The sequence below is a fragment of the Ranitomeya imitator genome, chromosome 4 (assembly GCF_032444005.1).
Source record: "Ranitomeya imitator isolate aRanImi1 chromosome 4, aRanImi1.pri, whole genome shotgun sequence".
NCBI classification, from domain to species: domain Eukaryota; kingdom Metazoa; phylum Chordata; class Amphibia; order Anura; family Dendrobatidae; genus Ranitomeya; species Ranitomeya imitator.
In genome coordinates this window covers 483148113-483172587 of record NC_091285.1, presented here as the reverse complement: position 1 = coordinate 483172587, position 24475 = coordinate 483148113, and the positions used below count along the sequence as shown (strand labels likewise).

General features: G+C 45.7%; 1 protein-coding gene across 1 annotated transcript in view; it reads right to left on the bottom strand.

The window, feature by feature from the left end:
* The window catches only part of RFX7 (regulatory factor X7), a 133296-nt gene extending 126935 nt beyond the window's left edge, over positions 1 to 6361 (bottom strand). The window contains exon 1 of the mRNA XM_069765947.1: positions 5787 to 6361. Coding sequence (XP_069622048.1) covers positions 5787 to 5941 — 155 coding nt within the window. The 5' untranslated portion in view covers positions 5942 to 6361. The remainder of the gene's footprint in view (positions 1 to 5786) is intronic.
* Between the last annotated feature and the right edge of the window lie 18114 nt (positions 6362 to 24475).

The window sequence follows — 24475 nt, the reverse complement described above, 5'->3', positions numbered from 1 at the left end:
GAGCAGATACAGGTCATCTAAACATACACATGTATGAGCGGGTACAGGTCATCTAAACACACACGTATGAGCGGGTACAGGTCATCTAAACATACACACGTATGAGCGGGTACAGGTAATCTAAACATACACACATATGAGCGGGTACAGGTCATCTAAACATACACATGTATGAGCAGGTACAGGTCATCTAAACATACACAAGTATGAGTGGATACAGATCATCTAAACACACATGTATGAGTGGATACAGGAAATCTAAACATACACATGTACAGTAGGGGAAATAAGTATTTGATCCCTTGCTGATTTTGTTAGTTTGCCCACTGACAGACATGAACAGTCTATAATTTTATGGGTAGGTTAATTTTAATATTGAGAGCTAGAATATCAAAAATAAAATCCAAGAAATCAAAATGTATAAATTATATACATTTATTTGCATTTTGCAGTGAGAAATAAGTATTTGATCCCTCTGGCAAACAAGACTTAATACTTGGTGGCAAAACCCTTGTTGGCAAGCACAGCAGTCAGATGTTTTTTGTAGTTGATGATGAGGTTTGAACACATGTCAGGAGGAATTTTGGTCCACTCCTCTTTGCAAATCATCTCAAAATTATTGCGATTTTGAGGCTGACGATTGGCAACTCGGAGCTTCAACTGCCTCCATAAGTTTTCTATGGAATTAAGATCTGGAGACTGGCTAGTCCACTCCATGACCTTAATGTGCTTCTTTTTGAGCCACTCTTGTTGCCTTGGCTGTATATTCTGTGTCATTTTCTTGCTGGAAGACCCAGCCACGACCCATTTTTAATGTCCTGGCGGAGGGAAGGAGGTTGTCACTCAGGATTTTACAGTACATGGCTCCATCCATTCTCCCATTGATGTGATGAAGTAGTCCTGTGCCCTTAGCAGAGAAACACCCTCAAAGCATAATGTTTCCACCTCCTTGCTTGACAGTGGGGATGGTGTTCTTTGGGTCATAGGCATCATCTGACCACAGCACCTTCTCCCAATCACTCACATAATCATCCAGGTGTTCATTGGCAAACTTCAGATGGGCCTGCACATGTGCCTTCTTAAGCAGGGGGACCTTGCTGGCATTGCAGGATTTTAAACCTTTACAGTGTATTGTGTTACCAATGGTTTTTTGGGGGACAGTGGTCCCAGCTGCCTTGAGATCATTAACAACTTCCCCCTGTGTAGTTTTAGGCTGATCTCTCACCTTCCTCATGATCAAGGGTAGCCCACGAGGTGAGATTTTGCATGGTGCTTCAGATCGATGTCGATTGACAGTCATTTCGTATTTCTTCCATTTTCTTACTATTGCACCAAGAGTTGTCTCCTTCTCACCCAGCATCTTACTTATGGCTTTGTAGCCCATTACAGCTTTGTCCAGGTCTATGATCTTGTGATCTTGTCCCTGACATCCTTAGAAATCTCTTTGGTCTTGCCCATGTTGTAGAGGTTAGAGTCTGACTGAGTCTGTGGACAGGAGTCTTTTATAAAGATGACTATGTAAGACAGCTGTCCTTAATGAAGGTAACAAGTTGATAAGGAGCGTGTAACTGGTCTGTAGGAGCCAGAACTCTAAATGGTTGGTAGGGGGATCAAACACTTATTTCTCACTGCAAAATGCAAATAAATTAATATAATTTATACAATGTGATTTTCTGGATTTTATTTTTGATATTCTCTCTCTCAATGTTAAAATTACCCTACCCTTAAAATTATATACTGTTCATGTCTTTATCAGTGGACAAATTTGCTAAATCAGCAAGGGATCAAATACTTATTTTCCCCACTGTATAAGCAGGTACAGATAATCTAAACATATACATGTATGAGAGTGTTCAAATAAAATATATACACACACACTTATAGGATTGTACAGGTAATGTAAATATGTGCATTTATGATAATGTGTAGGAAACATACACACACGAAATTACACTTGGGTAGGTTACATGTCATTTATATATGTATAAAAAGGCAGGTCAGTTGCACATGGAGGAGTTGATCTCACAGGACTTATACATGTATGAAGCAACAGAAGACCAGGTCACATCCTGTGCACATATAACAGATAATGTATATATGTCAGGTCACATGTAAGAAGATATATGTTAAGAAAGATCACATGAAAAATGGGTGAGTTTACATGTCACGTCTCATACACGTATGTGTTGTGTTCATGTAATTATGGTACATGTTGTGGAGAAAACTTAAGTGTGGGGACAATAAAAAATATCTATGTGCATATATTTCTACAGACTTATGTAGTAACAATTACATCTGGGCGATTATGTACTTTCAATTTGTATCCAAGTAACATATGTATATTGACATGTATACTATAGAGGTACACATGCAGTGTTTATATACAGTAACGTGCTGATGTTCTGTGTAATACATATACACACAGTTCTGTTCAAAAATATTGCAAAGTAAAAACGCTTTAAAAAAATAAATGTCAATAGTTTATTTTTAACAAAAAAAGAGAACTTTAAATCACATCAGAATTTGGTGTGACCACCCTTTGCCTTCAATACAGCACCAATTCTCCTAGGTACATTTCTGCAAAGGTTTTGAAGAACTCGGCAGGGCGATTGTTCCAAACATCTTGGAGAACCAACCACAGGTCTTCTGTGTGCATAGGCCTGTACAAATCCTTCTATATCTTCACATATTTCCAGACACACTAAATTATGTTGAGATCAGACATTTACACTGAAGACAGTACTTAATGTTATACGCTGCACGATTGAGGTCGTTGTCCTGCAGCAGAATAAATTTGGAGACAGACGCTTATAGTATGGCATGATAGATAAGTATCTTCCTGTATTTCTAAGCACTGAGCACAACATTGATCAAAACCAAATCCCCAAATCCATATATTGAAATGCAGCCCAAAACTTGCAAGGAACCTTGATACTTGACTGCTGCCTTGACTGCTGCCTAAAATATTTCACATTTTAAGAGCACCTTTAAGAGCACCTACTGCAGTTATTCTTCCCCCCTGCTCCTAAGTTTCATGCATAGTTGAGTGACTTGGCCTTGTTTTTATGTGGAAGATATGGTTTTTGGTCACAATTTTTCAATGAAGATCACATCTGGCCAGACTTCTCCAAACAGAAGATGGATGAAGATGGATCCCACTGTAAGAGGAGGCAGTTTGTTTGCAACGGGATGGAGAGTGTAGTAATAACAGTCTGAAGTCAACAGTGAAGCATGGTGGAGGTTCCTTGCAAGTTATGGAGTTGGGGGTTTTGTCAGGAGTAATGTGCCCTCAATGCTGAAAAATACAAGCAGATACTTATCCATTGTGGAATACCATCAGGGAAGCATCCTAATGGCTGCAAATTTATTCATCACCAGGACAATGAACCCAAACATACAACAAACGTCATTAAGAACTATCTTCAGTGTAAAGAAGAACAAGGAGTCCTGGAAGTGATGGATATGGCCCCACAGAGAGGAGTCCTGGAAGTGATGGATATGGCCCCACAGAGAGCAGTCCTGGAAGTGATGGATATGGCCCCACAGAGAGGAGTCCTGGAAGTGATGGATATGGCCCCACAGAGAGGAGTCCTGGAAGTGATGGATATGGCCCCACAGAGAGGAGTCCTGGAAGTGATGGATATGGCCCCACAGAGAGGAGTCCTGGAAGTGATGGATATGGCCCCACAGAGAGGAGTCCTGGAAGTGATGGATATGGCCCCACAGAGAGGAGTCCTGGAAGTGATGGATATGGCCCCACAGAGAGGAGTCCTGGAAGTGATGGATATGGCCCCACAGAGAGGAGTCCTGGAAGTGATGGATATGGCCCCACAGAGAGGAGTCCTGGAAGTGATGGATATGGCCCCACAGAGAGGAGTCCTGGAAGTGATGGATATGGCCCCACAGAGAGGAGTCCTGGAAGTGATGGATATGGCCCCACAGAGAGGAGTCCTGGAAGTGATGGATATGGCCCCACAGAGAGGAGTCCTGGAAGTGATGGATATGGCCCCACAGAGAGGAGTCCTGGAAGTGATGGATATGGCCCCACAGAGAGGAGTCCTGGAAGTGATGGATATGGCCCCACAGAGAGGAGTCCTGGAAGTGATGATATGGCCCCACAGAGGAGTCCTGGAAGTGATGATATGACCCCACAGAGGAGTCCTGGAAGTGATGATATGGCCCCACAGAAAGGAGTCCTGGAAGTGATGGATATGGCCCCACAGAGAGGAGTCCTGGAAGTGATGGATATGGCCCCACAGAGAGGAGTCCTGGAAGTGATGGATATGGCCCCACAGAGAGGAGTCCTGGAAGTGATGATATGACCCCACAGAGGAGTCCTGGAAGTGATGATATGGCCCCACAGAAAGGAGTCCTGGAAGTGATGGATATGGCCCCACAGAGAGGAGTCCTGGAAGTGATGATATGGCCCCACAGAGAGGAGTCCTGGAAGTGATGGATATGGCCCCACAGAGAGGAGTCCTGGAAGTGATGGATATGGCCCCACAGAGAGGAGTCCAAATATTGATTGGATTTAAATTTCTCTTTTGCTCATTCACTTTGCATCTGGTTAAGTAATAAAACTTCTATTTTTAAGTTCTTACTTTACAGCATTTTTTCCACAGGTGCTGTTGTAGATGACAGTGTGTGTGTGTGTATATAGAGTGATATTTGCAGTACACGAGTAGATGACCTGATGCTGATGATGTCACACATTACATGAGTTGATGACCTGGAGCTGAGGACATCACACATGGAGGCTGCATGTATACATGAGATTATGACAGTAAACATGGAGGCTGCATGTATAAATGTGTAGTTGGAGCAGATGACATCACACATGGAGGCTGCATGCATACATGAGCAGATGACATCACACATGGAGGCTGCATGCATACATGAGCAGATGACATCACACATGGAGGCTGCATGCATACATGAGATGACATCACACATGAGGCTGCATGCATACATGAGAGGACATCACACATGGAGGCTGCATGCATACATGAGCAGATGACATCACACATGGAGGCTGCATGCATACATGAGCAGATGACATCACACATGGAGGCTGCATGCATACATGAGCAGATGACATCACACATGAGGCTGCATGCATACATGAGCAGATGACATCACACATGAGGCTGCATGTATACATGAGATGACATCACACATGGAGGCTGCATGTATACATGAGATGACATCACACATGGAGGCTGCATGCATAGATGAGCAGATGACATCACACATGAGGCTGCATGTATACATGAGATGACATCACACATGGAGGCTGCATGTATACATGAGATGACATCACACATGGAGGCTGCATGCATAGATGAGCAGATGACATCACACATGAGGCTGCATGTATACATGAGATGACATCACACATGGAGGCTGCATGCATACATGAGCAGATGACATCACACATGGAGGCTGCATGCATACATGAGCAGATGACATCACACATGGAGGCTGCATGCATACATGAGAGGACATCACACATGGAGGCTGCATGTATACATGAGATGACATCACACATGGAGGCTGCATGCATACATGAGCAGATGACATCACACATGGAGGCTGCATGTATACATGAGCAGATGACATCACACATGGAGGCTGCATGCATACATGAGCAGATGACATCACACATGGAGGCTGCATGTATACATGAGATGACATCACACATGGAGGCTGCATGCATACATGAGAGGACATCACACATGGAGGCTGCATGCGTACAATGGCAGATGAATGAATGACATGGAGCTCACCAGATGGAGTTCTTGATCTTCTGTTGCAGCGCACTGGCCTCTGTCCCCTGCAGTCCTGTCACCAAGGCTGGCAGTGCCCCTGGTGAGGAGGCGGGCAGCTGGGGCTGCTCGGGCCGCTGCTTCTTCGCCGCTTGTTGTTGTTGCTCCTCTGCCATGATGACGGCTGATGCTGGGCTCGGTGTGTGAGGAGTGGGGAGGGGTGGACGCGGGAGGACGGAAGGAGCTCTGCACACTAGGCCTTTACCCCGACCTCGAGTATATCGCCTCCCTTCTCTGGGGGGACATGACGGGGGCAGCTCGGCCGGGGGAAGGGTGCACAGAGGGCAGCTAGTGCCGGAGAGTGGCGCCGAGCAGGGTGAGGGGCATGGTGGTGCTGGAGGACGGGGTGGGGAGAGGACTAGGTGCTAGTGGCAGGATGGGAGCTGGCGAGGAGGGCGGCTGGGGACGGGGGCATTAAGGTGCAGAAGGCAGAAGTGCCCCTCACAGCTGCGCTCCGGCTAAATCCAACACCTGGTCCCACTGCAGCCGCCAGCAGCCCGCACGGCGCTCACTGGAGAGGAGCGGAGGCTGCGCCCGGACTGCGCAGGCGCACTGCTCCTGACAACAACTACTACACATCATGCCGCACTGACAAGAAGCCCCGCGCCTCACCTCCATTATTGCCGGGCTGCCCTGTGTGTGACTGATGTGTAGCCTGCAGCTGTGTAATGCTCTGGTGTGTGGCATGGCTGTTATACGGGCCTAGTGTCCACCTCAGGGGATGTTCACACCATGCTTTTTTCAGGAAGGTGAACCTGACAAGGTCCTCAAGTGGAAACCGCTTCAGGAAACGCTGGCAAGTTTGCGGCATTTATTTTTCCTGAAGCGTCTACACTTTTTTTTTTCTGGTGTTTCCTGAAATACTTTGTTGGAGATTTCATATAGGTTTTTGGGTTGATTTTCAGTCATTTTACAAGTTTATTAAAGGCGTTGTCCAGGTTTGGCACGAACGTCTGCAGTCACTATGTGTGAGGCCTCACATCGTGCACAGTGCGCACTGTCAGGATTCTCCAGTGTCGGGAGCGCCGGTCATGTGAGGCATTAGGCAAAAACTGCATCCGTTAGCGTATGTGCACACGTAGAATGGTCCACTACGGATTTTTCCGCAGCGGATATGATAAATCCGCAGGGCAAAAACACTGCGTTTTTCCTGCGGATTTAGGCTGTGTTCACACGTTGCGGTTTTTTCGCGGATTTTCCCGATAAAAACGCTATAAAACCGCAAAAAAAACGCATACAATAAGCATCCCATCATTTATAATGAATTCCGCATGTTTTGTGCACATGATGCTTTTTTTTCTGCCAAAAAAACGCATACCGCACAAAATCCGGACATGCTCTATCTTTTTGCGGTTTTTTTTGTGGATTTCCCACTCCAAAATGCATTGGGAAGTGTCCGGAAAAACCGCGGCAAAAACGCATGCGGTTTTCTTGCGGATTTCATGCAGAAAATGTCCGGAATTTTCTGCATGAATTCCTGAACGTGTGCACATAGCCTTACCGCGGTTTTTTGTGCGGATTCCACTGCGGTTTTACACCTGCGGTTTTCTATTATAGAGCAGGTGTAAAACCGCTGCGGATTCCGCACAAAGAATTGACATGCTGCGGAATGTAAACTGCTGCGTTTCCACACATATTGTACTTCATGATAGTGGTAAAATTTCTTTGATCTTACCTATGTTTATTTGTGGAAAAAATGGAAATTTGGAAAAAATTTTGACATTTTCCAACTTTGAATTTTTATGCTCTTAAATCACAGAGATATGTCACACAAAATACTTAGTGGATGCTTTCCTGAAATACAAAGAATAGCAGGTTTACCCAGAATCCTTTGCAGTAGGCAGAGCTATGCAAATCATCTCTTTCCGAGCCCCACTCCATACAGCCAACCAATTCCAGCCCTGTGCTGATGAGGGCCTAAAGCCCGAAACACGTGTCCACAGGTAGGAATTGGTTGGCTGTGTAAATTTAGAAACTAATCCGCAGCATTGCACGCTTGGCGGTTCCAAGCGCTGTGGATTAGACAGGGGTGGAAAGAGATGATTTGCATAGCTCTGCCTACTGCAAAGGATTCTGGGTAAACCTGCTATTCTTTGTATTATGCTGCTTGCAAGTACTTTCCGTTTCAGGAAAGCATCCACTATGTATTTCCTTTAAGTAGAGGGCTTTTCGGTCTCTTTCGTCCCTCTACATTTAGCCCAACTTGGGTCTCTCCCTAAGGTGGCTAGCATGTATGTACAAAATACTTAATAAGTTAAATTTCCCACATTTCTACTTTACATCAGCACAATTTTGGAGCCAACTTTTTTTTTTGTTAGGGAGTTATAAGGGTTAAAATTGACCAGCAATTTCTCATGTTTACAACACCATTTTTTTTTAGGGACCACATCACATTTGAAGTGACTTTGAGGGGTCTATATGGTAGAAAATACCCCTCAAGGTGCTCAGAACCACATTCAAGAAGTTTATTAACCCTTCAGGTGCTTCACATGAATTTTTGGAATGTTTAAAAAACAAAAATTAACATTTAACTTTTTTTTCACAAAAAATTTAATTCAGCTCCAATTTGTTTTATTTTACCAAGAGTAAAAGGAGAAATTTGACCCCAAAAGCTTTTGTACAATTTGTTCTGAGTACGCTGATACTCCATATGTTGGGGTAAACCACTGTTTGGGCACACGGGAGAGCTCGGAAGGGAAGGAGACCTGTTTTAGGCCGGTTTCACACGTTAGTGGCTCCGGTACGTGAGTTGACAGTTTCCTCACTTACCGGAGCCACTGACACACGTACACACATTAAAATCAATGCATCTGTGCAGATGTCATTGATTTTTTGCGGACCGTGTCTCCGTGTGCCAAACACGGAGACATGTCAGTATTCGTGGGAGCGCACGGATTACACGGACCCATTAAAGCCAATGGGTCCATGTAAAACACGTACCGCACACGGACGTTGTCCGTGTGCCGTACAGGAGACAGCGCTACATTAAGCGCTGTCCCCCCCCCCCCCCCCACTGGTGCTGAAGCCGCCATTCATATCTTTTCTGCAGCAGCGTTTGCTGTAGAGAAGATATGAATAATCGTGTTTAAAATAAAGATCCATGTTCCCACCCCCTGTGCGCCCGCCCGCTGTTCTTAAAATACTCACCCGGCTCCCTCGCTGGCTGGCGCTGCTTCCTGTCCTGATCACACCTTCTACTGTATGAGCGGTCACATGGGGCCACCAAATACAGTCATGAATATGCGGCTCCACCTCCCATAGGGGTGGAGCCGCATGTTCATTACTGTAAATGAGCGGCCCCATACAGTAGAAGGTGCCGCCAGGGCAGGTAGCAGCGCCAGCCAGCGAGGGAGCCGGGTGAGTATTTTAAGAACGGGCGGGCGCACAGGGAGTGGGAGGGGGGTGGGGACATGGACCTTTATTTTAAACACGATTATTCATATCTTCTCTACAGCTGCTGCAAAGAAGATATGAATGGCAGCTTCAGCACCAGATGCAGGGGACAGCGCTAAACTTTAGCGCTGTCTCCAGCACAGTGCGTGTGGTACCCAGTGGGCACACGGGCGGCACACGTGTGCAACACTGATGTGCCACAGAAGCGCACGGGCACACGGACACGGATAATTCCGGTACCGATTTTTCCGGTACCGGAATTATCTGGACGTGTGAGACTGCCCTTACTTTTTTCAATGCAGAATTGGCTGGAATTGAGAATGGACGCTATGTCGTGTTTGGAGACCCCTGATGTGCCTAAACAGTGGAAACACCCAATTCTAACTGAAACCCTAACCCCAACACACCCCTAATCTCAACCATAACCTTAACCACACCCAACCCGAACACGCCCCTAACCCTAATCCCAACCATACCCCTAACTCCAACACACCTCTAATCCCAACCATAACCCTAACCACACCCCTAACTCTGGTACACCCCTTACCCTAATCCCAACCCTAATTCCAAAATGCAAATGTAATCCTAACCTTAACTTTAGCCCCAACCCTAACTTTAGCCCCAAACCTAACGGGAAAATGGAAATAAATACATTTTTTTTATTTTATTATTTTTCCCTAACTAAGGGGGTGATGATGGGGGGTTTGATTTACTATTTATAGCAGGTTTTTAGCGGATTTTTATGATTGGCAGCCGTCACACACTAAAAGATGCTTTTATTGCAAAAAATAGTTTTTGCGTCTCCACATTTTGAGAGCTACAATTTTTCCATATTTTGGTCCACAGAGTCATGTGAGGTCTTGTTTTTTTGCAGGACAAGTTGACATTTTTATTGGTAACATTTTCAGGCATGTGACATTTTTTGATCGCTTTTTATTCCGATTTTTGTGAGGCAGAATGACCAAAAAGCAGCTATTCATGAATTTCTTTTGGGGGAGGCGTTTATACCGTTCCACGTTTGGTAAAATTGATAAAGCAGTTTTATTCTTCAGGTCAGTACGATTACAGCGATACCTCATTTATATCTTTTTTATGTTTTGGCGCTTTTATACGATAAAAACTATTTTATAGAAAAAAATAATTATTTTTGCATCGCTTTATTCTGAGGAATATAACTTTTTTTTTTTCGCTGATGATGCTGTATGGTGGCTTGTTTTTTTGCGGGACAAGATGACGTTTTCAGCGGTACCATGGTTATTTACAGTATATCCATCTTTTTGATCGCGTGTTATTCCACTTTTTGTTAGGCGGTATGATAATAAAGCGTTGTTTTTTGCCTTTTTTTTTACGGTGTTCACTGAAGGGGTTAACTAGTGGGACAGTGGTCGGGTCGCTACAGAAGCAGCGATACTAAATATGTGTACTTTTATTGTTTTTTTTTTATTTAGATAAAGAAATGCATTTATTGGAACAATAGTTTGTTTTTTTTTCCTTATTTAGGAATTTTTTTTTTTTTTTTTTACACATGTAAATATATATAGTTTTTTAACTTTCTCCCAGCGATCTGACACTTTGCACATCACTGTGTCAGATCAGCGATCTGACAGGCAGTGCTGCAGACTTGCCGGCGCCTGCTCCTAGCTCGCAAGTCACCTCCCTGCAGGACCCGGAAGGAGCCCTGCGGCCATTTTGGATCCGGGGCCTGCAGGGAGGAGGACATAGGAGACCCTCTGAACAACGCAATCACATCGCGTTGCTCTGAGGGTCTCAGGGAAGCATGCAGGCAGCCAGCGCGATGCTTCCCTATGCCGCCGGAACACTGCGATCATGTTTGATCGCAGTGTTTCGGGGGTTAGGCTGTGTGCACACGTTGCGGATTTTTCGAGATTTTTTCGCTATAAAAACGCATACATTATGCATCCCATCATTTAGAATGCATTCCGCAATTTTTGTGCACATGATGCGTTTTTTTTCCCGCAAAAAAAACGCATCGTGGTAAAAAACGCAGCATGTTCATTAATTTTGCAGATTTTTTGTGGATTTTCCACTATATCATTGCATTGGGAAATCTCCGGAAAAAAAATGCAAAAAATCCGCCAAAAAAACACATGCGGATTTCTTGCAGAAAATGTCCGGTTTTGCTCAGAAAATTTCTGCAAGAATTCCTGAACGTGTGCACATAGCCTTAATGATAGCTGACACCCAGCCGCGATCGGCTGCGCTACCCCCGTGAGCGCGGCTGATCGATGATAATGTACTATCCCGTTAGTGGTCATAGGGGCCCAGACCACAACGACGGGATAGTACATCGGATGTCGGAAAGGAGTTAAAGCCAGTTTCACATTTGCGGTTGTGTCCGCAGCATTTCATCCGCATGCCTCTTGATTTCATATCTTTAACATTGTGGATGCAGGTATATGCGTTCGCCTGCGTTTGTTTACACATGTGTTTTTTCGTGGTGTGGGGCGGGGCTAATGTACCATGTTGCAATTTTTGAGGCGGCAAATTTCCGTCAAATATGCGTAGGCATGTGCATGAGTGCCTTAAAAAGTAGTGCGTTAAAAAAATGCATTACTGTCTATGGGAACGCATGCGTGCGCATATATTTGCGCTTGCGTACTTCGTACTGTGCATTTCCAGGAACTGATTTAGACACGCCCATTGAGAAATGCCCTCCTGGAAATATCGAAATATTGAACGCATGTGCATAAAAAGCCACTTCACCCATATTCGGCTTTCATACTTATGGTCACGTGACAACTAGCTTCTCTTGCTGCTTCTCTCAGTTTTTCACTGAACATTGAGAGAATTAGGAAGAGCAGCTTGTGGGTACATGACTAAGGCCAGGGTCTCACTAAACGTATGGAAAATCGGTCCGAGTCTCCCTGTTGAGAGTGGCACGAGTGTTCTCCGTATTGTCATCCGTGTGTAATGCATTTGCAAATGTGACTTTTCTCGCCCCTATGTATCCATATGACATGCGTATGGCTTTACATTTCTCACTGCTTTTAACTGTTAAATTTAATGGCTCAATGGGCTGAAATGAGGAAAATGTGTGCTGTAAGATAGCGCTACCTGAGTGTGTTGGGGGACACTCACTTGGCCGCGATATTCAGGCACATAGGAACGGGTTTCTCACACAAGCAGTCCAAGCGGTTTATTTTTATGCAGCATAAACCAAGTCATGCACAGTTCATTATATACATTTTAAAGGGAATAGTTAGATTACTCACCCAGCGGCGGTCCCAGTTCGGGTCCGATGGGGGTCACAGGTCCAGGTCAGGCGCCTCCCATCTTCATGGGATGATGTCCTCTTCCTTGCTTCTGTCGCGGCTCCTGCGCAGGTGTACTGATTTGCCCTGTTGAGGGCAGCGTAAAGTACTGCAGTGCGCAGGCGCCGGGCCTCTCTGACCTTTCCCAGCATCTCTGCACTGCAGTATTTTGCTCTGCCATCAACAGGGCAGAGAATTATGCCTGCGCAGGAGCCGCGACAGAAGCAAGGAAGAGGACATCATCGTATAAAGATGGGAGGTGCCAGACCAGGACCTGTGACGCCCATCGGACACGGACCGCCTCTGGGTGAGCAAAAGCTAACTTGTTTTTCTTATCTTTCAGATTACATCGGGGGCTTAGCTACACCATTACAGAATGCTGTAGATAAGACCCTAATGGCAGTGGCCGCAGCTTATATGCGAAAAATGAGGTGACATTTCCTTTAACTCTGATACTTCATATACGGCTTTAACTTACAGTTCAGACACTACACCCGCCAGTCCTCCTCTGACTCGTTCCCGGGGGGTGTCCGTGCGCCGTATCATCGTCTACTCACATAGCATCACGACATGAGATTGCAGTCTCTAAACACGCTGGTCCTTCTCTGACCAGTTGCAGTGGGTGACCTGTTCATAGAAACCCCCTTTATCTGGAGTTACCTTTGTGGAGCTCCGCTCCACACGCTGACTCCTTGTCAGTCCACACTCCTGGGAAGCAGCCTAATGGGGATCACTGTCCTTACGACCATGGCACTCATGACAGTCCAGACTCTCCGAATGTCGGTAGCTGCCAAATGCAGTGCCAACACCGATTCTGCACATTCGGCCTTTCTGTGCGCTTTTCAGGAAGTCCGTCCCCACTTGGGACTGTCCAACACACAGGCCATCAGGTCCCAAAGCCTCACCACGTGCTCTTCAAGGAGATAGCACTCCCAACACATAGGCTTTCCCAGGACCTTGTACACAGACCATACAGATCCAAACACTCCCTACCACAGAGACCATGTGACCCAAACCCTGGTCACATTATGTACTTATAACCACTCCAATAGGTGGGAGGTGTGTGTGGTTAGTCAGAACCGCCCAGCTCTTCAACTAACCCTGCAAGCCTCCCTTTACAACTATGCAAATACTTGTGGGACTACAGGTCCCAGAACAACATCATTACTGGCTTACAGCGCAGACTCCCTCTGCGACACATACCGGCCATATACAATAATGCCAGTCACTATCTCATTATCACCATTACAGTTACACCTCCATGCGTATCCTGAGGAGCACACATAGTGCCCCTTAGCTGCAGCATGGGTCACTGCATCACATACCCCCTTCTGTTCAAACTTGTAGGGTTGAACACCTGTCATACACCCAGGGTCTCGACACAGGTCATGCACGTTACCTTGCCTTAACAGTTGAGAGAACTATCTCAGTCAGTTTTGAGTATCCTACATCATCACACCATTGTTAGGTCTTCCATGCTCCTAGCGGTCAACATGTAGGCCTTGAGCTTTGGCCCTTTAGTCACAGTCTGTCTGTGCAACCAGACCTTTAGTCACCACACTTTCCAAGTGCCCCCCTTCACGTGACCTTTCTTTCCATGGCCACCACCCACCGTTGCGGTCATGCGTCCACCGTCCAGTCGATCCTTATGACTTATCTGAGTTTGACCCTTCGTTACTACGTCCGCTACTGTCCATGTCCCTTAGTTTTGTACTGGGAGTAGAACTGCCACTTTCAGATATTCAACCTCCTTGTCTCTCTGAACGTCTTTGGTGGTCAGCCATTCCATTATTTGGAGGGTCCCTTTTGTTACCTTTTCCTTGGGTTGAAGGCGGCCGCCACCTTATGTCCTGCAGCTGTTTATTAACCTGCAGTCGGTCCAGTCTTAGCTGCTCTATTTCTTTCAGGTATGTCACCCGATATTCGAGGAGCATTCGCATATACATAAGGCTTTCCATTGAGACAACAATGATAAATTGTACCATCCCATCTTCACCAACTACCTGGGCTTCGTCTTCAGCTGGAATCCGCACTCTTGCCAGACCGGATCTATTCACGAGTTCTTGCATCACCTTTCCAAGTCTTACTATCACTTTCCCCACCAGATTTCTGCGTACTTGAAAGATGTCTTCCACAAAGCCCCGCTGACTTTGAGCTTTCCTGGCCTGCTCCAAACGTCGAGTGGCTTCCTTATTTCTCAACAGGATGATCTGTTTCGTGCGGAGGCACTGTAGGTGCATATCTTTCAGGATAGCCACCCACTTCACTGTGATTTCCCTAGTCGGCAGTTTCATTAACTGTTTTGTCTCTGGTGCCCAGTTCACAGTATATGCCTCTACTGCCTTTTTAAAGGCCTCATGCACACCCTCACTGGTACATGCATCCCGCACGTCATCAGGTATCTCTATCACGCACTTGAGGAGCGAGGTCTCACTTTCTTCACGAACGGCTCCCGTTTTGCCTCGGACATTTCCATCAAGACATCTGCCAAGGCCGGGTGACTGTCTTGTTCTGCTTTTAGTGCCTACTCTTCCTCTACTTTATCTTCTTCACGAGCCTTCGCCAAGATGGGCATTGGCAGCTCCACCTCATTACCACTCTGGCACTGCCGCAGTAAGTCTGCGATCACCACCTCTTTCTCTTGTAGGGGACCTCTTAATGCTTCTCTGAGCACTTCCATATCTTCCCTTAGGTCCTTGGTCACGCTTTGCCACATTGACAGGTGACCTCTGAGCTCAGAGACTTCCTTCTCCAGCTCATCCACCCTGTGATCAGCCACTTGTCTCAGGACCCTTTCTCGTTCACATGTTCTTTCACTGTCTCTTTAATCAGCTCTACTCCATGATCCTGTTCTCTTTTGGCTAGCACGTGTCGCACCATCACTTCTTTAAATATATTTTCAGATGGGCCAACTTTCCCACCTGTTCCTGCACCCGCAGGATCAACTCTCTCTTGGGTCTTCCGTCTATCACCTTTAACCACCTCTAGGGTCCCTGCTTGGCTCTCGGCCCGGTCACCCTTAGGTACCTCTCGACTCTTGGCAACTTCAGAGAACTCTAGCTCTTCAGCATCAGGTACTATGGAGCTTACACCATACTATGCTATTTCACCCCTCTCTGTCACCGCAGACGTGAGTCTACAACAGGTCAGTTCTGCATGACCTCCGTGGAGTCTCACTCCACCAGCGCTCTCCAGGTTTTCTTCTCTTACAGTGCCATCAACTGGCCGGTCATCCGACTCCAACCTAGCAGTTGCTGGGGGCAACAACATGACACCTTCCTTCCCGATCGCTTCAGTGTCTGAAAGAGAACTCATATGGGAACTAGAAGTACACAACCTTCTATTATCAGCAAGAGTGACTTGAACAACTTCTTTGTGGACCTTGTTCCTCCGGCGACGGGAGGACTTGCCCTCCTTGTGGGGCTCTTCTTTACTCTACTCCCTTACTTTCTCAGAGTCATAGTCACCCCCAGAGTCTGTGTCACACCCCACACTATGGTGAACCCTCTAGTCTCTCTCTCAGCTCCACTCTTTTTAACTACCACATCATTATCTGAATGGGAGTCGTCACCACCCAATCGGTCATCCCTGGTACATGTCAGGTGACATCATGTCTGTAAGTTGGGCAGACGCACCCTTCCCACTGGTCAACCCGACGTCTGACCCATCAATTTTGGAAGGTATTAATGCTTTTACGTATGCAACCCCATCAGCAGAGAGCCCTCCATCCTCCTGCTGTAGAGGAGCTCCCCTCTCCCGCAAGTCTGAGAACAGCCCTGAGTCCCGGCCTATTATCACCGGACAGGTAAAGTTTGAAACTATGGCGACATCATGGATTGCACTGTCCCTGGCCGTCTCGAGGACACCCTGGCCACTGGATAGTCCTTAGTGCGCCCATGGATGCAGGTGACCCTGTCCCTCCTATTGGGTATTTCAAATCCCTCGGGTGCAACACTCACTGGAGTCATCGGGCTCCCAAAATTGACCAGTCTGCACATTTCCTTTTCGTGCATCCACAGGGCACCCCCCTCCCCCCCCCGTAAACTCTCGCCGGGTATATAGTTCATATAGCAGACTGAGCACACATAATGCACTTGCCCCGGGCAATAGTTCGTCTGCGGAACCCCTAAGAGACGCTCCGCCCCTTTTGGGAAACTACATTCCCCAGGACTTCACCCCCTTTTGGGCATCTATCCCTGTCTGTGTTACCGCCCCTTTTGGGATTCCACCTTTTTTGGGGCAACTATCCCTGTCCTGGTTACCGCCCTCTTTTGGGACACCACCCATTCCCTGGAGTACACCCCCTTGGCTCCCCACGGTACTTTCAGGCCCCAGTTCGCACAGTACAAACAAAACGTCTCTTTGGGTCAGCACTGTCCCTTTAGGAGTCTGCACAATCTGGACCATAATATTAAAACACAGAAGTACCACACAATGTCAGGAGATGTATTATATATCTGTTTGGATCCAAATTAAATTATATATCAATTCCAGGTACTCTGTGCAATTGTGTGATTACCACCACCACGTGGAGTAAAACAGCCCAAACACCCTGATCATAGACACACCAGAGATTAGCACCACACCAGGAATAATATTAAAAAATCTGCTTTTATTACACAATTCAAGTAGCAACAATTAATTCATTAAAACATGTATCATATAAAATCAAATACTAGTACGCACCACAGGACATATAAGAATGGTACAATAACAGCAAACCCAATATTACATCACTAGATCCCGAAAAAATAAAAAACTGTACTTTTTAAATGTGCTGTATAAATGAAAAAATATATATTTCACAATTCACACAATATAAAGTGCAACATATTAAAAGAATTAGATTGCATATATATAAAAAGTGCATGCATATAACCAGCAATCATAAGCCCGGCTAAAAAAATGCTTTGTGCCAAAAATAACTAACATATGCTCCTAAAGGTGCTTATATGCTCCAACAGTCCTGAGCCCAAAAAAGTGCTAAGTGTACAAAGTGAACGGAGGGGACCTAAAATTATATTAATGTCGGTAAATACCTTTGGGTAGCTAAGTCCTGTGGTAACGCACCCCGACGCGCGTTTCGGACAATTTCCTTCCTTTACGGACGTATGAGAGGTGCAGAAAATACGGATTGCATATGGTACAATGATTCTCTATGGCCCAGCTCCTATCTGCCGTATTTTACGGATCCGTATTATACGGTCTTGTACGGCCGTAGAAAATCGCAGCATGCTGCGTTTGTCATCGTATTGCGCAAAAAAAATCGCCAATGAAAGTATATGGGGGCGAGAAAAATACGGATAACATACGGACCAGCAGTGTGACTTGCGAGAAATACGCTAGACATCTCCAGACATCTCCAGCTGCCAGGAATTGTGCCAAGCCCTCAATTAGGAAGCTCAGACATGCTAATTAGCTGAAAAAGCCACACAGACATCCCAGACGTCTGGTGCTCGCCTCCACGGAGTTGCAACAGCATGGCAAGCATCATTAACGTGGATATGCTCCTCATCCTGGTCCAAGAAAGGCCAGAAATCTGGGACCAGCAGGATCCAAATTATTCCAACCGGGCCAGGAAAGAGGCAGCTTGGAGGACCATCTGTGGGATTCCATTCCCAGATTATGCCCAACGGCCACGTGCGGAGCAGACACAACTTTGTAAGTACACTCATGTTTCCACATTAATTAACCTTGAAAAATGCTTTACCTACATGATTACAGGAAGAAAATTTTTGGCCTTAGTATGTTTTTTTTTGGCATTTTTTGGTAAAAACAAAGATGATTAACATGAGAAAGTGTTTACGTACATAGCTAATATGGATGTTGCGTTGGGTACTATTTTTTTTTTTACGCCAAACTGGTACAGAGGGGTGTGGACCCTGTCCTTGTGTTTCTTTTTTTTTTTTTTTTTTAAGCATTTGTAACTTTAGGAAAATCATTTAAGAAGGCATTTTATTATCATCGTTCAAATATGATCTATCAATGCCAACTGTTTTAAGCAATGTGCAGAATGAGCTTAAACAATATTTGTTACCATGTCATTGCAGTGGATGATGTTATGAGACGATGGCGCAGCATCAGGGACCAGTACCGGCGGGAATGGCAGCAGCGGGCAAGAAGTGGGTCAGCAGCACCACCCAAAAATAGGAAGTACATTTACTACGATCGGCTTTCCTTTTTGGATGGCAGTATGGATCTAAGACAGTAAGTCAAAACAACACAACACATTTTTTGTTTGAATATTAGTATTAATTTTATTTGTTCTTGTTCGAGCGCCATTTACTCCATGGCGCTTTACATGTAAGGAGGGGTAAACATTTTCAAAAAAATTTTATACAAAAAAAATGCAAAAAACAAAATGGTACAGGAGGAGAGAGGACCCTGCCCGCAAAGCCTCACAAGCTACAACAAGGGATGGGTGAGAATACAGTAGGCGAGGCTAGAGCTGTTCATGCAGTGGTTTGGTCGATCGGTGGTTACTGCACAGATGTCTAATAAAATTATTTTATCAAATGACTCAAGTAATAATGTTTATTTTTGCTTTATTGTTTAATAACAGAATACAGTCCAACCTCACTGAGTGGGAGACCGGGTCTGAGTCGGAGGCTGTGATTGATCCCGTTAGTGTTGAAGAAGAGGTGGCAGGCCCATCTTTGGCCTCTTCTACCTCATTCTTCCAGGTCCATCGGCTTCTGAATCACAAGAGACAGCAGCAAGTGTGGAAGATGCAGCACCACCACCCTCAGCAGCACCTGATCCTGGAAGCCAGGAAGAGCATGGGCACAGCAGCAGTCCTAATGTCCCACTGGCGTCCTTCCCACAGGCAGCTGGGGCTTTACGCAGAGGCCGCAGAAGGAGAGAGCTGCAAGCCAGTAGGAGGGATGTGGACGCTGGGGTCCTCAATTATTTGGCCAGGGCAGCCACGGATGATGGAGAGCAGGCCTTTGCTCGCAGCTTTGCCCGGTACCTTCGTCCCCTTCGCCGTGAGGTGAAGCTACGTGTGAGAGGGTGTATTCAAATCCTGATTGATTTAAGCACCCCTCCAAATAACCCCTACGAGGTGTTTGAATTTCTTGAGAGAAGGCAGCTTTCACAAACTAACCTCTTGCGCCTTCAAATAACTCAACAGGTGCATGGTCAATCAGGATTTGAAGCACCTCCTCCAGGTATGCCTACACCTCAACCCCTCCCTACCCAAAATCAACAAAGGCCAGCACCATACCAAATGGCAGCCTACAACCCAACTTCTCAATATGGCCACTTTTCCAGACCCAGTGATGTAGGCTGGTCACAACCTGGGTTTGGACAACATGGCCATTTTGGGGGTGGGTATGAGTCCAGCCAATATGTCCGTCAGCATGAGGGCCAGAGACAATTACTTTAAGGCCAATACCCAACTGGCCAATATGAACAAGGCCTGTATTTGGCTCAGCAACCCACTGCATCCTCACAGGGTAAAGGACAATTGGCCCAACAAAGGCCCCCTGAACAGGAACCTGAGCTGCCGCCATCTCCACCGCCAACTTACAGGGATCTGTAAGCCATTTTTTTTTTTTTTCTTTGTTACACAAAACCATGTTTTTGTTTATTTTGTGCTGCATTTGCACTTTGTTGTGTTTTGTTGTTTGCAAAAAATACAAAAACACCAGAAAAATTAAAACCATATGACAAAAATATGGTTAAAAGTTTACAACAAAAGGCTTTTGCTGTTAGTAAAAAATGTTGTCAAAAGCCAATTGATGTTTGTGGACCAATCATTATTACATCACACACATATGCTCTGTTCATAATCATCTGGTAATTAAGGAAATACAACACACATAGTACTGTTTCTTTGTCACAAAAAAATTATGTAGATAGTATATTTGGAAAATAAGAAATTCACAACTGAGAAACAGCATAACCTTGCCAAGGAGTAGCACCCTGAAGAGAAACAAAATAATTGGTGAAAACATCCCTAACTTTTATGCCAGAAAGGGGACGGCGTGGAGGAAGGCCATATGGTTTAGGCCTAATCACATTGCTCAACATGTGTTCAGCAATATCAGCTGAGGAGCAATCATGTAAGTGCAGCGCCCCAGGGTCCTGGTCATTGCAGTAATGTCATTCTTCCACCAGGGGGAGTGATGTTACGTCTGATGGCAATAAAGGAGATCACCTTGCCAGGTATCACAAACCACACAACACACTTCACACTCCAGTCCACCAGGGGGAGCTATGCTCCTATCTAGTAGGGCACTCTTCACAATTAGGTAAAACTGGTGGTCTGGATAGGAAGTTAGGCAGAAGCTGACTGGGCATTGACCCAGGCAGAATCTGACTGGGCTTCACCCAGGCAGCACCTGTCAGGCAGACAGGGGGAAGGAGGAACATCAAACAGCTGCAGACAGAGAGGTCCCTGACAGGGGTGGGATCAGAGGCCTAGCCAGAAGGCCACGGAGCTGTGCCTGCCCCACGTGCGGTAGCATCTTAAGAAAGGACATAAAGGGAATTGCGTTGCTGAGAGTGAGAAACGAAGTCATAGCACAAGGAGAGGAATCCAGAGGGAGTTCTTCCCTGCAATAGGCTGCCTCCCTCTGAGGCGCAGAAGCCGGTAGGCAGAACACCGAGGGAGTAAGGAACTCTATGCTTTACCTCAGAGACTGGCAGGACAGTTAATTCCATGTTAGCTGCCCAACCTTCCACCCAGGAGGCATGGTGGCAACTTGTGGGGGGCTGGGGCGTCGTAGGGTCCCTGTAAAAAGCCTCAGGCCATCAGTCATACGGGTTTGTCCTATCCATACCATCTGGGGACAGAGAGAGAGAAAGAGACATAACATCGAGAACACCAACATCAGTTGTGAGGACCTCACCGAGAAGCTCAGCAGGGAGGTACTACAACACTCAGGTGCTAGAGGAAGGCTACTGATTTCCACCTGGATAAGGGGACTCTGGAGTTGCCTTCAGACTGGCCGGACTCTGCCTGCCCTGTGATCTGGTGCTCTGGACTGTGGACGCTGAAACCTTCAGTAAAGGTAAAGAGACCTTGTGTTCTCGTTATTCACTGCGCCTTACAGCACCCACCATTCACCATCTACACTCTGGGAAGCCCTGGGGACACACTTCACCTGTGGGAAGGTATACCATCTAGCTGCCATCACATCACCCCAGCGGACCCCTAAGCAGTGTCGGTCACCCTGACCGAATAACACAGGTGGCGTCACGAACACTATCCCTTTAAAGACCTTTCCCCCATTTATTAACGGACGTCCCCTAGGGCTACGGACCGGGTTAGCCACCGTGACATCCCTGACGAGAACCGAAGGGCCCGGCTCCGAGTACCACATTGCCCTGACATGGGGCGATCCATATGCGGGTAAAATTGTGTAACATTACAGAGGCTTTTATGACTTCATTCACTGTAGCCTCACTGAGCTGAATGGCAGACTGGAGGGCACGCCATTTGGCCACCAGAATACCAAACGCGCACTCCACCAGTCTCCGCGCCCTAGAAAGCCGCAAATTAAAGATCCTCCGCCAGTGGTCCAGGTTGCCTCTTGATGTGTCTCGTCAGTTGGAAGGCCTCATCTCTAACAAGAACAAAAGGCAATGCTTCCGCATTGGAGCCTAGGAGTTGTTGTGGTGGTGGGAGGTCTAACTGGTTTTCACGTAGCCGCCGACGCATAATGGACGAATTGAAGACCCTAGAGTCTCCAGTTCGGCCATAGGCCCCAATGTCTAAAATTATAAACCTGTAGTTACTGTAAACTACAGCTAACAGAACTACAGAGAAAAACTGCTTATAATTGTAGAATTGGGAGCCAGAGTTCAGCGGCTTACGTACCCTGATATGTTTCCCATCCACGGCTCCAATGCAGTTTGGGAAGTCACAAGTGTCCTGGAACAGAAAGGGCTATTTTGAGCAAATCAGCCTGTTTTGGCTCAGGCATCACAAGTTCCTGGAGTTTAGCCCATATCTGACTACAGGTTGACCGCACAATGCCCGAAATTGTCGACCGACCAATCAGAAACTCCAGGTGTAGTCCCGCGTACGACAAGCCAGTGGACAGGAAGCTGAAAGTGTAAAAAAAGGAATATTAGGTAGGTAAAAAGAGTTCACACAAAACATGAAGAAGCACAAGTAGATTGTATATTTTAAAAAACATGATTAACGCTATAAAATCAAAAATTTACCTAGGGTACTTAACTCTAACATTAAACACACTTTTTTGGATCTGCTTGTGCCCTAATGTACACATATACTGTAAAAAACCTGCTAGAACACAACACATAAAGAAAAAACATCAACATACAGTATGTGAGGATGTTGAATACATACCATAAGGTAAGGAGAAGACGCTCCTCTGCGGATATGGCTTTGCGCATCCTTGTGTCATGATAGGTGATACCTGGACGTAATATCTCCAACAATATATCAAAGGTTCTGATGGTCATGCGACAGTACAGATAGAACTTGTCAGGATGTGCCCGCAGAGCTGTATAGAGCCTCTGAAAATGGCCTTTAGTGAGGCGTTTAGTCAAGAGAGGATGCACCCACATTCTTCTCCTCCTTCGTGGATCTACAATCACAGGGTATGGCTGGCCAAACCGACGCGACAAGACCCAGTTAAACAAAACCCGCTGAGTTGGGGTGAAGTGCAGTAGGTCAGACATGGTGCAAACGTTACCACAACACAATAACAGATGCACAACCACAAAATGGCCATATGGGTGGGTGCCACCTGTTGTAGAGGCCTTAAATAGGGTTGCTGATGCTGATTTAAATTAATTTCAGCCTCAAAAACCATTAAATGTCCATTTTGTCAGGTTGCGTGAAAAATACGCATTATGGATGTCATACGGATTACATACGCAACATTACAAGCGCAAAATACGCGACCACACCTTGCCAATGGATTATATACGGATCACCATTTCTGGAATTTTTATGCCGTAAAATACGGATCGTATTTCCATATGCTGAGTGTGACGCCGGCCTAATATATAAAGCTGAATGTGTGTGTGTATGTGTGTATGTCCGGGATTGGCATCTGCACCGTCGCAGCTACAGCCACAAAATTTTGAAAAAAATTGTGCTTACAACATGTTAAGCCCAAGAAATCATTCACAGCAAAGGATGTAAATAATTAATATTTTATTTATTGCATGGTATACATCAATTTAAAAGTGTTATTATGATATTAAAAACCAAAATAATATTTTTATATCATTTAAATTAGTGCCCATACCTATTTGGCTGCCATATTATATAAGTATGTTAGTACCCGTAAGGACTTACTATGATAAAAACATTTTTTGTGAAAAAAGCGCCAAAAAAAAAAAAAAATTAAAAAAAAAGTGTATATAGAAGCTCATAATAAAGTGCAACAATGTGCATATCAGGAATAAGAGCAAATAAGAGTGCTATCTAAAGAGAAAGTGCAACTGCATAAGGTGCAAAAGATTATAAAAATAGTGCAAAAAGTGCAATAGATTCACATATGAAGCCACTTACTTTGGGGTATATGGCTGAATAGACTGGTCGCAAAATAGTGTATGGTGCACCCCGACGCCCGTTTCGGACGCACAGCTCCTTCGTCAGGGGGTGTAAGTGTCTATTAGTATCTGGGGGGTTTTATACTGCCATAATTATGTGTGATGCCGATGTCCGCAGCTGCAGTACCTACGGCGCATGCGCAGCCTGGATAACCCGGAAGTCGCAAGCGGCCGCGTCACGTGACCGGACGCACAGGATGTGTACCTGGCGTTGCCAAGAGCACAGGGACGCAGCAGCCACGACCACAGGGTCCCGGCGGCGCATGCGCACAACATGAGATGCGGCATGAGCCTACAGGGACGGAACTATCTATCAAATTGCAAGTATATATATATATAGAATAATTAGGGGGCAAAATGTCAAAACTATATAGAGGGAAATTATATATTTTTTCATAATCCTACTTTCACAAAGTTGGACATCCCGTCATGTGATCATAATATAAG